Genomic DNA, 16,275 nt, shown 5'->3' with positions numbered 1-16,275 from the left:
TAAATCCAATAGGGTTATTTCATCACAAATAGTAAACAAAGCATACCACCCTGAACATGTTACTGTGCACAGTACTTCACAATACTAGGTGGAACAGAATTAACACTAGGAGCCGGGGCAGATCCTGCAGCGGGTGTGACCTCAAGTCATGCTAAGTGATACAGGACGCTGGGCAGTCGGGCTGAAACAATAATTGATAACAATCCGGAGAATTATTGATCGTACTGCAGAATCGGTATCGATAATCATCTTGCCAGCGATAACCGTTTCATCCCAAGCCAAAAAAAATTTCACTTCATTTAAAAACTACAGCTATGGCCAAAAGTTTTGCAACAAAGTCGAATGAAACCTGTTGAATAATGTTATGTTAACATATTGAATCATACACGGCTTTGTAGTTTTCCATATACTTAACAATTGAAAAATGTGACATTTGGAAATCTAACATGAAATCCTACTGTACTGCTATTATGGCTTCCGGTATAGACTTCTTTTTTCAATAATTTTGCAGTTTCTTTGATTACTCGTAGACATCTCATCCTAAAACATCGTGACAGAACGCTTTTCCCATTCAATTCCTGAAACAGGAAAGCGTTTATATTCTCCATGTTAAGTATATAGAGTATATCATTTTTTTTTTCATAGTTTATCATTTGCAAACTGTATAATTCTGCAGCACGTTGTACAAAGGTGTGTTTTTTTAATTAAAAAAAAAACGGACAGGAGTTTAGTTATGAAAAAGACTCAACATTCAGTATCACTTTGAAGAATCTGCAGCCAGCACAAAATTCTAGTAGAGTGGTGGTTTGAAAAATAAATTCTCAGGTTTGTCTCCAACATTTTATCCAGTGCTATATATTTAACTTTTTTTTTATTATTATTATTTGCATAATTTAAAATCTACAACATTTTTTTTTCAAAGTATTTTACAAAACAAAACCTCTCTTTTTTTCATCTCCAGGAAATAGCTATATAAAAAAACAAACGCAAATACAATTTATGTACATGAACTTTAAAATGATATTTTCTTTCTTAAAAACAGTAAAGCAATTAAATCGTTTTTTTTGATGTTTTTGTTACAGAACACAGGAAATGTACCCCCCCCCCCCCCAAATCCAGCTCATTTTAAATTTGTATTTATTATCATTATTTATTTCTTAGCAGACGCCCTTATCCAGGGCGACTTACAATTGTTACATTATTTTTACATACAATTCCCCATTTATACAGTTTTTACTGGAGCAATCTAGGTAAAGTACCTTGCTCAAGGGTACAGCAGCAGTGTCCCCCACCTGGGATTGAACCCACGACCCTCCGGTCAAGAGTCCAGAGCCCGAACCACTACTCCACACTGCTGCCATATAGTGGTTCCGGCACACTGAGCATGTGCAATGGGTGGCCTTTGTTTTTTTCGGTTGCCATGTGAACAACCAATCACAACCCACTTTATGGGATTACCTTTTCCAGTAGTGGTGTGGCAGGATAATGTCAAATTTAGTTTATTTGTGAACAAAACAGGTTTTAAAAAAATCAAATGAAGAAAAAAAAATGTGTGCACAGCTTTGAGATGTAAACATCTGGCTTGCTTTTTTTTTTTTTTTTAAAACAAATTTGGCATTTTCAAATCCTCTACTTAATCGTAAATCGGAAATTGCAGCCAATTTCCTGCTGGGAGTTCATGAAGTATTTTTACTATGGGAGAACTCACCCTAACCCTAGCCAGTCCTGTACCACATCATAATGTATGGACCCTCATGATGAATCCGCTTGTCATCTTAATAGCTTTTCAAATCATTCAAATGAGAATTGAAGCTTCAGACTCTTTGATTGTTGAATTTATCATTATTATTGGAAGAAAAGAAAGGATGAAAGAATGAAAGAATAGTATTTCTCTCATCTGTTCACTGAGGTGTGTGCGTGTGTGTGTGTGCGTAGCAAAGTTGAAAATAGATGCTGACTGTCGCCATGGCAACCCGAGTGCGTCCAGCCATCAGGGAGTGAGTCAGTGAGACCCTCGTTTGTGTGTGTGTGTGGGGGGGGGTTATCGCAATCACAACGCAGCTGGGATGCTGAGGTCATAGTTACCGTTGCCAGGCAACAGTCATCACTGCTGATAAGGGAGTGCAGGGAAGTGAGAGATAGAGGTGAGAGAGAGGAGAAAGAGGGAGAGAGGAGAGGAGAGAAAGAGAGGGAGAGGTGAGAGAGGAGAGGGAGGAGAGAGATAGATATAGAGAGAGAGGAGAGAGAGGAGAGAGGAGGGAGAGGAGAGAAAGAGAGGAGAGAAAGAGGGAGAGGAGAGAAAGGGAGAGGTGAGAGGAGAGGAGAGAGGAGAGGGAGGAGAGAGATATAGAGAGGAGAGAGAGGAGAGAGGAGGGAGAGGAGAGAAAGAGGGAGAGGAGAGAAAGAGGGAGAGGAGAGAAAGAGGGAGAGGTGAGAGGAGAGGAGAGAGATATAGATAGAGAGGAGAGGGAGGTGAGATAGAGAGAGGAGAGAGATGTGTGAGAGAGAGAAGAGAAAGAGGTGTGAGAGAGAGGAGAGAAAGATTTGTGTGAGAGAGAGGAGAGAAAGATTTGTGAGAGAGAGAGAGAGAGGGGTGGTGTTGATGATGTTTTGAATAAAAAAAAAATTAAAAGGTGTTACTGCCTAAGCAATCCGAGTCTGAGCCAATGTACAAACACCAGCCTCTTGTTTCAGTAAACAGCATTGGCACATCACACACACACGCCCACTTCCGCCAGAGGTCTGTTACCCACAGCGCTGGCACTGCCCAGGAATCCGACACCATTTCATTTCCCATCGACCCACGAACCGCCTTCAAAACACACCCTCCCCTCAGCAAGGGAACACATTACAGTGCGGACCGACCAGAAACAATGGGGGAGATCTGGGGGGAGAGACCACATTTATATCCATATTAATAATGCGTCCGCTCCAGTGTCTGACGTCATCACAGGGTTTGTGTTTGAAGCAGTTAAAGTACCAAAAAAACACCTGAAAAAAAACGTCCAGTGGCTGCTCACGTGAACTCCAGGTGGCGCCACCTGGGATCGTTGCCGTTAGACCTCCGATGCACCAGGGGGCGCTGTTTTGGGGGGGGGGGGAGCGTAGACATCCGAAGGTCTTGTTGTGCAGTAAACCCGGCTTATCGCTCGTACAAGGGCTGTGTTATTGACCTGTACAGTTCTGAATCTAAGTTTCCACTCCGATAAACCCGGATTTGGTAACCTCTCTTATCCAACACTTGCGTGCAGCCAGCCTAGTTTGGAGAGTTGACAATAAAATACAGTTGCCCCCCCCACCCTTTTTTTTTTTGCATATTCTTTGGATTGGAGTTTATGCCGAGGGGGGGTGGGGGGGTGGGGGGGGGGGGCACGTACTGTATTAGAATCATTTCGCTATACAGAATTCCGCAAACGGAAAGAGGAGACATTGCTTTAAGGATGATCCTGCCGTCGTTCTACAAAATACAACTCAATCCACGATCCTCAATATACTGTATTCTCATCAACACTCTGATTGTCCGAATTTATTATTTTATTTTTTTATGCACCTTTTCCAGCTGTTTCCCATTGAAAATGCAGGGATGAACAGCGGCGGCTTTCGTTTTCGGAAATGTTTTTTTTTCTGGAATCTGATTCACGTTCCTCGTAGAGAAAAGCCCTTGGCGAGGTTGACTCGAAGTCTTCGGTTTTCTGTTCAGTCTGCACCGTCATCGATTCGAACGAGGTGGTATATGATCACAGAGGGGCGGGGCTGACGCTGGTTAAGAAAACACAAGATGAAAAACGTCTATGATTCGGCGTTCCTCATTCGAAAACAAAATCCTTTTTCGCAGTCATTTTTCCGTTTCTCTGCAGAAGTTCCTCTTTAAAGGAAAAAGGCAGTATAACCGACAACTTCAAAACAACGAAGAGAAACCACGAAATTCTAAGACAAAAACAGACGCTTAAGTTCTCCGTCATACAGAAAACAGCGTAAAAATAGCGGCAATAAAAAACGCCACCGTATCAGCGTTAAAAAAAACAAAAAACCAAAAGAACAATAGCCATATCAATCCCACAGTGTCAAACTGTCTTCACACTTTATAATAAATATTAGCTGGGCTTTGAGGAGGCATTTCCTGGACGATGTAAACAGGGTGGCCATAATCGCCGCTCACTTTCTCGTAGTGGGGACAGAACGCGCTGTCGGAAGTCCGTAGCGGGATTATGATGTCGCTGGGTTCCGAACCGTTGTTGTTCCCGCCCCTTTTGGGGCTGGTGAGAGTGGAGAGAGAGAGGGGCGGGTGGTGGCTGTCCGAGTGCTTCGACTGGCGTCTCCGGTAGCAAACCACGGCGATGATGATAGCGATGATGAGCAGGAAGGCGGAGCCTCCGGCCGCGCCGGCGATGATGGGAATGTTGGAAGGGGGGAAGGGCCCGTTTTCCCCGCCTCCCTGCTTTGTTGAGTTCCCTGAAGGATCTGTGAGGAAACAGGAGATGTTTGGGGTCAGTTTTGCTACGTGGTTTTTATTTAAACACAATTTCTCATGCAGTTTTTGAACAGAGATTTTAATCTTGCCTTTTTATTCTGTTTCATTATTACACTTGTAACCAGTTTATCAAAGTGACAAAACAATGAATGAATCTGCTGTACTGCAGCTCTGGCCAAAAGTTTTGCATCACCTAGAATTTTAGGATTGAGACATCACTAAAAAAATATTATATATATATATATATATATATATATATATATATATATATATATATATATATATATATATATATATATATGAACATAACTTATATCTTTTATTTAACATCATGCAATCAAATAAACTATAAAACGATATTGCAAAAAAGTTTGCTGGAAGCCATATTAGCAGTACAGTAGTATTTCATGTTAGATTTTGAAATGTCACATTTTTCAATTTTTGTTAAGTATATGGGAAAAATACAAAGAAGGGGGCAGGTCCTAATAAAGTGGCCGAGGTTGGGGTTGGAGTTAGGGTTAGGGTTGGGGTTGGTTGGAGGTTAGGGTTAGGGTTGGGATTGGGATTAGGGTTGGGATTAGGGTTAGGGTTGGTGGGGGTTGGGATTAGGGTTAGGGTTGGTGGTTAAGGTTAGGGTTGGGATTAGGGTTAGGGTTGGTTGGAGGTTAGGGTTGGGGTTGGTGGTTAAGGTTAGGGTTGGGATTAGGGTTAGGGTTGGGGTTGGGATTAGGGTCAGGGTTGGTTGGAGGTTAGGGTTAGGGTTGGTTGGGGTTGGGATTAGGATTAGGGTTGGGATTAGGATTAGGGTTGGTTGGAGGTCAGGGTTAGGGTTGGTTGGGATTAGGGTTGGGGTTAGCATTAAGGTTAGGATTAGGGTTAGGATTAGGTTTAGGGTTAGGGTTGGTTGGAGGTTAGGGTTGGGGTTGCGGTGTGTGTTCGGATCCTAAAGACAATTCCCCAGGGAAAGGGTGATTTATGTTTTATATGACAGATTCAGATCACCTGCAGTAACTCTTTGTAGGTCACAGCCAGACATTCCATAGAGATGAGCAAGCATCATAAATGAACCTATCTGTGTGTGTGGACCCGCCTCTGCAGGGAAATCAGCAGCTGATGCCTTTCCTCCTGCAGATTCGCATGAACACGTCTGACTATCATCCAGCAGCACTCCAAGGACAACAGCCCGCTTCGAAACACGAAGCTTCGAGTCAAGACACGACCCGGACGATATATTGGAAACGACCCGCCAAAGCACTGTCAACAACCGGGGATTTCGCTCCCCCCCCCCCCCCCCCCGTATAACCACACACACAGCGGGGGGTAAAGAAAAAAAAAACCTTTAGCAAAATAGCAATTTCAGACAGCGAGGATTGTAAGGCGAGGTTATGTCTCTGTGGGGGTCTGTGCTCAGCTTTGTGTAGTTTTAATAATGCTCAATTAGTGGCGGCTCTGCCCCACACACAAACCAGATTGCCTGCGGCGCAAAACATTGCAACTGTGCTCAGGGAGGACCGACCTAAACGCATTACTGAGCTTTTCCACAGCGCAGCGCTGGCAGGCAGACTGACAGATCTTTCATAATGTTAAACTGATGGTTCGGCTGCGGGGAGGAAGCGCAGGAGAGCACGCCAGCCATCTGTAGCACCAATCAACCAGAGTACCTTCAAATGTCAAGACCCCCCCCCCCCCTCCTTATTTGACGGTGTTTGCATCCTTCCGAAGTGCAGCACTGGGAGAAAGCTGCTGTTTCTGTTCTGTGTAATTCATCAATGCACCAACAGAGGAGACTTCAACAGCAAAGGCAAATTCAAAACCTCTCTTTTTTTTTCAATACGACCCGGTAGTTTGCTAACCCAGTTACAGAGTCCCTCCGGAGTTAAGCCTTCTGTACATCAGAGCGAAAGAAAACGGGCCTGGATGACAGACCAGTTTGGTTATATTTAGAGACGTGTTTTTATTTTTTTATTGCTCAATTATTATTATTATTATTATTATTATTATTATTATTATTATTATTATTATTATTATTATTATTATTATTATTTTCTTAGCAGACACCCTTATCCAGGGCGACTTACAATTGTTACAAGATATCACATTATTTTTACATACAATTACCCATTTATACAGTTGGGTTTTTACTGGAGCAATCTAGGTAAAGTACCTTGCTCAAGGGTACAGCAGCAGCGTCCCCCACCTGGGATCGAACCCACGACCCTCCGGTCAAGAGTCCAGAGCCCTAACCACTACTCCACACTGCTGCATATCTCTCCAGATTGTAAAATTCTCAATAGCTTGCGACAAAAGAACATCTATAGCAAGTTTCATTAGATATGGGAAGAATATGTAAGTGGGACCTACAGACAGAGACAGACAGTGTGCAATGGAGTAGCCCTAGATTCTGATAAACGAAGGAAAGAATGAAAAAAAGGAAGGGATGAAATAAAAGAAGGAAGGAATAAAGGTGGTAAAGGAAGGATGGAAAAAATAACGAAAGGCAAAAACGAAGGAGTAAGAAATCATGAAAAAGGTAAAGAAAGGAAAGGGAGGATAAAAGAAAACGAAAAAAGAAAGAATAAAAAAGGTCAAGGATAGAAAAAAAGAAAACAAAATAATGAAAAAAAGGTAAAAGAAAGAAAAAAGGAAGGGTAGAAAGAAAGACAGAAAGAAAGAAACTAAGTCATTAATGAAGGCGGCTGGGCAGCGGTTTGATAGTGTGTTGGTTTCTTCAGTAATGGATCTAATTGCCTGGCTGGGGTTTGTGGTTAGAGCACAGCCGGCTCGGCAGCTCCCCCCGCCCAGCCCGGTCACTCGGGACACTCCCCTTGGCAAGCAGCCTGGGGCTCAGCACTGACTAATAATATCAGGAAAAAAAATACCCATTCTCACTGTCTCTCCCAGGACTCAGAGAGGACCACAGAGAGGACTGCATTGTCACTTTCTCTCCTCTCTCTGCCTTATTCCTCTCCCCCTCTCTCTCTCTCTCTCCTTTCTCCTCCCCCTCTCTCCTGACCTCTCCTCCTTCAATGCCATCGTTGCCAGATTTTCAAAAGCTGTTATTTATTTATTTCATTTTAAACAGCTTTGTATTACACAGTTATGCATTTCAGAATGTGTTTGTGTTGTAAGATTGCATGTACAGCTCTGGGTAAAAGTTTAGCATCACCTAGAATTTTAGGATTGAGACACAATTAAAAAAAAAAACTATATGAACATAATTTAGATATTTTATTTAACATCGTGTTGTAAATCAAAGAAACTACAAAATAATATTGCAAAAAAGTCTACCGGAAGCCATAATAGCAGTACAGTAGGATTTCATGTTAGATTTCCAAATGTCACATTTTTCCATTTTAGCTTATGGGAAAACTACACAGCGGTGTGCGATTCAATATGTTAACATTATCCAGCAGGTTTCATTCGACTTTATGAAGCAGAATCAGTTCATTCTATAGGGAGGGATGCTAAACTTCTGGCCAGAGCTGTATGTTATGAAAAATTCAAGACAAATAGATGCTGTAAAACACCAGAGTGACATTTCCATGTACTTTGAAGGAAAGAACTGAATCAAACTGTAACACACGTACACTGTATATTACACACTGTACATGCCAACACACATGAAGGACACACACAATGGGAATCGGTTCTATAATTTTTTTGGACAACACTTAAATGGTTAGCAGGGCAGCAGTGTGGAGTAGTGGTCAGGGCTCTGGACTCTTGACCGGAGGGTCGTGGGTTCAATCCCAGGTGGGGGGACACTGCTGCTGTACCCTTGAGCAAGGTACTTTACCTAGATTGCTCCAGTAAAAACCCAACTGTATAAATGGGTAATTGTATGTAAAAATAATGTGATATCTTGTAACAATTGTAAGTCGCCCTGGATGAGGGTGTCTGCTAAGAAATAAATAATAATAATAATTAAATGAGAGGGGGGGAAAAAGGACGGGGGAGGGAGGGAGGGAGGGAGGGAGGGGAGGTGCTCGTACCTGAGGCCTTGTCTTTGCCCGGGACCCGGTTAGGGTCTGGCGCCGGAGGCTGTCCTGGCAAGAGATCTGGGTTCGGCTTCTGGGGGTCGGGGCCCATACCGTTGGGATCTGGGAAACAAAGAAAGGGGATCCCAGAGTCAAACCCCGCTGCCACAGAGCTGTCCACCATTACGGTCAGTTGTCTTGATTTTCAAAACCAGAACTGCCGTGCACTGAGAAACGCTAAAAGAAATGTCATTGCATTTCTAGTTGCGTTCGAAGACTTCTAGACTTCTGAATGTATTACGCTGAAGACTTCTAGTGGAAACGTTTGTCACTGAATTGAACACGTTATGTGAATTTGTCAAAATTATACTATATTATATTTGCCCCCATGTATATAATATATGACTCCTGTTGCACAGCGGTGTCACCCATTCCAGGTTTTACTACCAGCTTGATTAGCCACAGTGTGTGTAGGTAACAAGCTCAGGTGTGTCTGATTAAACCAGAAAAACTATGCAATGGGAACGAGACTCCTATCCCCATCCCTGTATGTAGTTCTAGGACACAGAAACAGGAGACTGTCTGACTGGAACACAGCGTGGTGTGTAAAAATAACCGTGACTTCTTGAGCTCTGAAACTAGCACAACGCCCGCCCGACTCCCAACAGAGAAGAACAATTCGGAACAGCATCTGCAGGTCACCTTGGAAAGTCTGACGGGAAAGAAATCTGCTGCTCCAGCGCCCCCCTCCCCTCTCCCCCCTCCCCCCCTCCCCCCTCCCAATAAACCTGTGATCATTCCTCTATATTCAAAATTAGCTGTGACTGCTTTTCTGTTATATGGAGTTCACCCCCATTCCTCCCATGTTGAGTCTCAGGTTCACACTTTACATGAAGTGTCTCTAATTACTGTGTATTTACCTGGTAGCTACTTAGTAAATACACGAGTACTTACGCATAGTTACAGTGTTATTGAGCATAGTTACAATGTGCTTTTACCTGGCTTTGAGCTTGTCTGAAGAACCCTATGTGCCAGGACTGAAGTTTCAATAACACTGATGAAGGCACTAGAGCCCAAACGCTGGTCTGCTTGACTCAGTTTAGTTTCAATAACACTGATGAAGGCACTGGAGCCCAAACGCTGGTCTGCTTGACTCAGTTTAGTTTCAATAACACTGATGAAGGCACTGGAGTCCAAACTTTGGTCTGCTTGACTCAGTTTAGTTTCAATAACACTGATGAAGGCACTGGAGCCCAAACGCTGGTCTGCTTGACTCAGTTTAGTTTCAGTAACACTGATGAAGGCACTAGAGCCCAAACGCTGGTCTGCTTGACTCAGTTTAGTTTCAGTAACACTGATGAAGGCACTGGAGCCCAAACGCTGGTCTGCTTGACTCAGTTTAGTTTCAATAACACTGATGAAGGCACTGGAGCCCAAACGCTGGTCTGCTTCACTCAGTTTAGTTTCAATAACACTGATGAAGGCACTGGAGCCCAAACGCTGGTCTGCTTGACTCAGTTTAGTTTCAATAACACTGATGAAGGCACTGGAGCCCAAACGCTGGTCTGCTTGACTCAGTCTCTTCTATTTTCAATAACACTGAGATGTAAAACGTAAAAGCTGCATCTCCCTGAAAATGAGCTGCAGCCGATGAATCGTATTGATCGATGGCTGATCGGCAGGTGCTTCTGATCAGGCGCGGAACCATAAGATAGCAAGGGGTGGAATCTTAAATACAACTTTACTCTGGTAGCGCATAATAATGTGAAGAATCAGCCTCCACTGCTAGTAATACCATTGCAAGTACCCACTGCTAATAGGATCTCTATGGGAATTGCATTGGCATTGCTGGCAGGGCTGTGGGTGGCTGATTTTTTTTCAAGAGTGATGCACTGGGATGCGAATGCATCAGGATTGTGCTTCTGTCTGTACAGGATGATTCTGCATTGACATTCATTCACTGAGTAATCCACCAAGCCCCCTTCGACGTTCTTAAATAAGACTGTTGCTAGCTAATTAGCAGTTACACAGGGCGCTGATTAGTGACAGGTGCAGCTTTTCGTCCACAGGCTGAGACAGCTCCAAAAATAGACCCGTACAGGAAGGAGAGAGACTTAGACCTTTTTTTTAAACTTTTCAGCACACTGTGTCCCCCGCACAGGAATAGAAAAAAAGGCTGCACAGTGTATCAGTGCTTCTTGAAACAGAATTTTTTTTTTTTTTGTCTAAAATCACCTTTATTTTTCTCAACTGCCCCCCTAATTCTCCATTCTCACTATAAATCTGCCAATGTAGAAGGGAGCTGTGCAGCAGTGTGGAGTAGTGGTCAGGGCTCTGGACTCTTGACCAGTCGTGGGTTCAATCCCAGGTGGGGGACACTGCTGTTGTACCCTTGAGCAAGGTACTTTACCTAGATTGCTCCAGTAAAAACCCAACTGTATAAATGGGTAATTGTATGTAAAATAATGTGATATCTGTATAATGTAAAATAATGTGATATCTTGTAACAATTGTAAGTCGCCCTGGATAAGGGCGTCTGCTAAGAAATAAATAATAATAATATAGTGGTCGCCGTCTGCCCTGATCACAGCCCTGACGAGATTACATTTTTCAGTAATTTGTAATTGTAATCGGATTACATTTTTCAGTAACTTGTAACTGTAATCTGATTACATTTTCAGTAACTTGTAATAGTTCCATTTCTTTTTTCAATTACGGATCTAGGAACAGGTATGGCACAGACAGACACCGTCACAGCCCTGACTCCACAAGGTGTTGGAAGGCGGTAATCCATTGTCATTAACATTTCCAGACTAGCCTCTCTCATCCTAATTGCATTCTGTTAACTGTTTACCAGATTTCATTCCACACATTTCAGCACATGCTTCCTCTCTTAAAACTAAGGTTCAAATTCCACCTCTGCCCCTGACTGCCTCGCTGTGTGTGACCCTGAGCAAGTCTCTTCACCTCCTTGTGCTCCGTCCTGCGGATGAGATGTTAAATCAACGTCCTATTGGAAGTGACTCTGCATATAATGCACAGTTCACAGCCTGCCTCTGTAAAGCGCTTTGTGATGGTGGAACACTATGAAAGGCGCTATATAAAAATAGATATTATTATTATTTAAAAGTAGTAAATGTTGAACACGTTACTATTTATATCTCAGCCTAATTTCGTGTGCCATTTAAACCCGGGGTACTCGTACCCGCGGTTGAACACCTCTGTTCTAGGGGGAGGATTTGCAGGGAGAGGGAAAAAATAAAAATAAACTTACTCTGTCCGACTTTCAGGACCACCTTCATGCCCTTGTTTAGACACGCCCCTCCTTTCATGCTCTCCAATCCCTCGCGAGAACCATCCGAGGTGGCTGAGGAGAGACCAAGCAAAAGAGGCGGGGTCAATGCTGCTCGGAACCCCCTGGAACGAACATTCTGTCGCGACACAATCATGACATCGTCCACAGAATTCCTGAACGACGCTGCGTTCGCGTTTCTTTCAAACGCAGTCGAAGAAGGGCTTTCATTTGATGTTTTGTTTTGTTTTCCCCTCAGATCGAGGGTGGGAAATCTGGGCTGTGTTAAATTTCAAAGGAATTTTAAAATTATTATCAAAAGGTATAGGAACAGAAAGAAATGACATTCCACAGAAACACCTGGATCCTGCAGGAAGCGAAGCAGCCTGGAGAATGTAAACACACACACCCTCAAGAACGCTATCTGATCAACTCGGAAACCCCACACCAGAGACGAGGCTTCATGAAGGCAGCGAGGGGGCACTGGGAGATTGTCAGGATGCCATATCGTAAATCTGACACAGTCCAGACACGCACACAACATACTTCTAAAGTTATTCACAAACTTGGATTTCATTCCATATCACTCCATTCACACCTAGGTTGCGCAATACACTGTGTTATAGGGGGCGATTCATAATTCGCGCAACATTGTCGGAGGATCCTGCACGTGGAGGAAACGTGGCCACGGCAGAGATGTTCTGTCACAAAGTTTGGCCACCAGAGGGTCTATTTGGCCGCCAATAACGTCAACGTTTAAGTAGAACGGAAAAGAACGCAAAACAATTTTGCACAGACACACACACACACAAACACACACCCCCAGACACAAATACACACACCCCCAGACACAAATACACACACACACAAACACACACACCAGACACACACACACACACACAAACACACACCCCCAGACACAAATACACACACACCCAGACACACACACACCCAGACACACACACAAACACACACCCCCAGACACAAATACACACACCCAGACACACACACAAACACACACCCCCAGACACAAATACACACACACCCAGACATACACACAAACACACACCCCCAGACACAAACACACACACCCAGACACACACACACCCAGACACACCCCCCCCAGACACACACACAACCCCCCCAGACACACACACAACCCCCCAGACACACACACAACCCCCCCAGACACACACACAACCCCCCCAGACACACACACATACCCAGACACACACACACACACACCCAGACACAACCCCCCCAGACACAAACACACAACCCCCCCAGACACACACACAACCCCCCCAGACACACACATACCCAGACACACACACACACACCCCCAGACACAAACACACACACATACCCAGACACACACACAACCCCCCCAGACACACACCCCCCCCAGACACACACAACCCCCCCAGACACACCCACACACACCCCCCAGACACAAACACACACACATACCCAGACACACACACACCCACACACACCCCCCAGACACACACACAACCCCCCCAGACACACCCACACACACCCCCCAGACACAAACACACACACATACCCAGACACACACACACCCACGCACACCCCCCAGACACACACACAACCCCCCCAGACACACCCACACACACCCCCCAGACACAAACACACACACATACCCAGACACACACACACCCACACACACACACAACCCCCCCAGACACAAACACACACACACACACACAAACACACACACTCACACGGATGTTTATGTGTTACACCCTTGCAGCAACTTCAAAATCCTCAGATGCATCTCAACACACTGAACCTGCTCTCATAAATCTTTCAATGGTGTTTTAATGTTTCCAAACCAGAAGGGCAGGTATCGATGGCGATCCTCCAGCCACACAGCCCAGCTTTATTTCAGATACACCCCCCTCCCCTCCCCTCCTCCATGTGAAATCTCTCCTGGGCTTATTCTCCTTCAGGCTACTGTCTGCTGACAAGAAAAACGAGACCGAGGAGAAAAAAATAAAACACCTCTCATCTCCGTGGAATTATTTTCTAATTTCTTTATTTTTTTAAATCTAAAATCTTGCGGTTGGACTCTCGGACCGGGTTTCTTTGAAGCGTGTCGTCGTTTTAATTGCTAAACTATTTTAAGGTGTCTGTAATCGTCCTGTGTGGTTCTGCGTTCTCTGGCCCCAGCACTGATTCATCACTCTGTGGTTTTTTATGTATCATTTCAGATTGTCTGGTTCTATGTTCAGGTCGAGTAGTTCTGCGGCTGCAGTGAAAAAAAAAAGTCTTTGGCTGCAATTTCCAAGAGTTTAACCTTCTGTGCAAGATTGCAAGAAAGAAATACGAGAAAAGAGAGAGACGAGCACAAAGAGCAAACTATCCAGAACGACACTGGTATGCACCCGGCCTCCATCCTGTTACACCCTCACTGTCTGCAGTACCAAGGCGCTGATGTGTGACTCTCCATCTCGCTCCCTTTGAGCTGCTGTCGCTGCTGGCCACAAAAACACAGACAAGAAGCGAGATCCCATTAGCGGGATGAGTGGAGGGCTGGTACAGGACTGGCGAGGGGACGCTCTGACATTGCCAGCCCTTACATTTCAATCAGCACAGGCTGGCAGTGACTCTGGGGCACAGAGCCAGTGCACACCAGTCAAGAGGCTGCCAGGATTGAGGGGAGTGTATGGAAGTTAGCTAAGGGCACTTTGTTTTATACTCACACGCACAAACACACTCTCACACGCACATTCAGACACACACACGCACGCACACACACACACACACACACACACACACACTCACATACAGACACACACACGCATGCAAACACACACACACACACACACACACACACTCACATACAGACACACACACACGCACACACTCACATACAGACACACACACACGCACACACTCACATACAGACACACACACACACACACACTCTCTCTCTCTCTCTCACACACACACACAGTCAGACTCTTTCTGTCTCTGTCTCTCTCTTTCTCCCTCCCTCCCTCTCTCTCTCTCGCTGTCTCTCTCTCTCTCTGTCTGGTTTGAAATGATGTATAACTGCAGTGTACAAAAATGATTTTTATTTTTTATTTTTGTATTGAATGAAGACACAAAAGACTGAAATGATTTCTGAATTGCACAGTCCCCACTGGCATCGACCACCCAGGTCTGAGACACATCCTGCTGCTGTTTCAAACTCCGAGCGAGCAGAGAGGTTTACAGAGGAGGCTCGGTCCGTGTGCCACTCACCCCCGCCAATTTACATATCAACACATATTTCTATCAATTGGCTTTTGGCTGTTATTATTATTATTATTATTATTATTATTATTATTATTATTATTATTATTAATAAGTAAGTACTTTTTTGCAATCAATCATCAATTACATATATTTTTAAATGTTTTTAATAAAAATAATTCAGAAGTGCATACAAATCTCTCTCTCTCTTTTTTGAAATCTATCTAATGAATCTTTTCGTATAATCAGATCTCTTTCCTCTGCGAATACTTTCGAAACGCAGACCGTGCATCTCCCTAATGAAGCCTGCCTCTCCCTCCCTCTCCACAGTAAGAGTCTGCACTGACACGGAGCGATTGCGTGTGACCTCCACGGCTGACCTACATAGCGCAAAAAAAAAAATTATCTTCCGGACCGTCTACCGAAATCGCCAACGCGAAGAGACAGGAGATGAAGGGGGGGGCGGGGGGGGCGGGGGGGGGGGCTACATCTTCCTATTAGATCAGCCACGAAATCAAATCAAAGCCTGAAGAAATAGGTCATGGGTTTGGAGAAAACGCACCCCCCCCCCGCCCCCACCCCACCCCTTTTCGTGCGCGCGTTCTTTCCCGGCGGTTTCGGACTCTTTTTTTTCAGAAGGATTTCCGATTTCCATTTTTGTTTTTCGTTTTATAATTACGACTCTAGTGTTTGCTTTGAAGACTGCGTGAGAGCTGGCCCCGATAGTGAGAGAGAGAGAGAGAGAGAGAGAGAGAGAGAGAGAGAGAGAGAGAGAGAGAGAGAGAGAGAGAGAGAGAGAGAGAGAGAGAAGAGAGAGAGAAATTCTAGGTGATGCAAAACTTTTGGCCAGAGCTGAATATGATGAATTTATCTTCTTTTTTGTAATGTTTGAGCAGCACAGCCCTGAACCCCCCCCTCCACCTTCTTCCCTTCCCCCTCCCCCTTCTTCCCCGTCCTTCCCCCTCCCCCGTCCTTCCCCCTCCCCCTTCTCCCCCTCCCTCCCTCCCCCTTCTCCCCCCTCCCCCTCCAATATACCAAAACTGCCAACTCTCTGCACTTTGACAGGCCCTCCGGGCAACCAAATCTAGGATTTGACAGGCCAGGAGCTGTCTTGTCAGATGCCCGTCATAAAAAAATGAAAAGAAAATTGTATTTCAGAGCTAGGCGAAGAAAAAATTAAAAGACAAACTCTTAAAATACAAATAAAACCATGGATTGAGAAGAAAAAAAAAAGAAAAAAAAAGACGAAGTTAAAAGAAACAAGCCCGAGAGGT

General features: G+C 44.4%; 1 protein-coding gene across 4 annotated transcripts in view; it reads right to left on the bottom strand.

The window, feature by feature from the left end:
• Positions 1-2,192: 2,192 nt before the first annotated feature.
• The window catches only part of efnb3b (ephrin-B3b), a 55,892-nt gene continuing 41,809 nt past the window's right edge, over positions 2,193-16,275 (bottom strand). For 2 of the 4 annotated variants that reach the window (XM_059014382.1, XM_059014383.1), the window contains 3 exons: positions 11,723-11,815; positions 8,464-8,571; positions 2,193-4,461 (listed from right to left, as the gene is read on the bottom strand). In XM_059014382.1, the coding sequence (XP_058870365.1) occupies positions 4,076-4,461; positions 8,464-8,571; positions 11,723-11,815 (587 nt within the window). In that variant the 3' untranslated portion in view covers positions 2,193-4,075. The remainder of the gene's footprint in view (positions 4,462-8,463; positions 8,572-11,722; positions 11,816-16,275) is intronic. The other 2 variants (XM_059014384.1, XM_059014385.1) reach the window with 2 other exon arrangements.

This window comes from Acipenser ruthenus, chromosome 48, assembly GCF_902713425.1.
Source record: "Acipenser ruthenus chromosome 48, fAciRut3.2 maternal haplotype, whole genome shotgun sequence".
Classification (NCBI taxonomy): domain Eukaryota; kingdom Metazoa; phylum Chordata; class Actinopteri; order Acipenseriformes; family Acipenseridae; genus Acipenser; species Acipenser ruthenus.
Note: the sequence above shows the minus strand (reverse complement) of the source record. Positions and strands in the feature narration are given on the sequence as shown.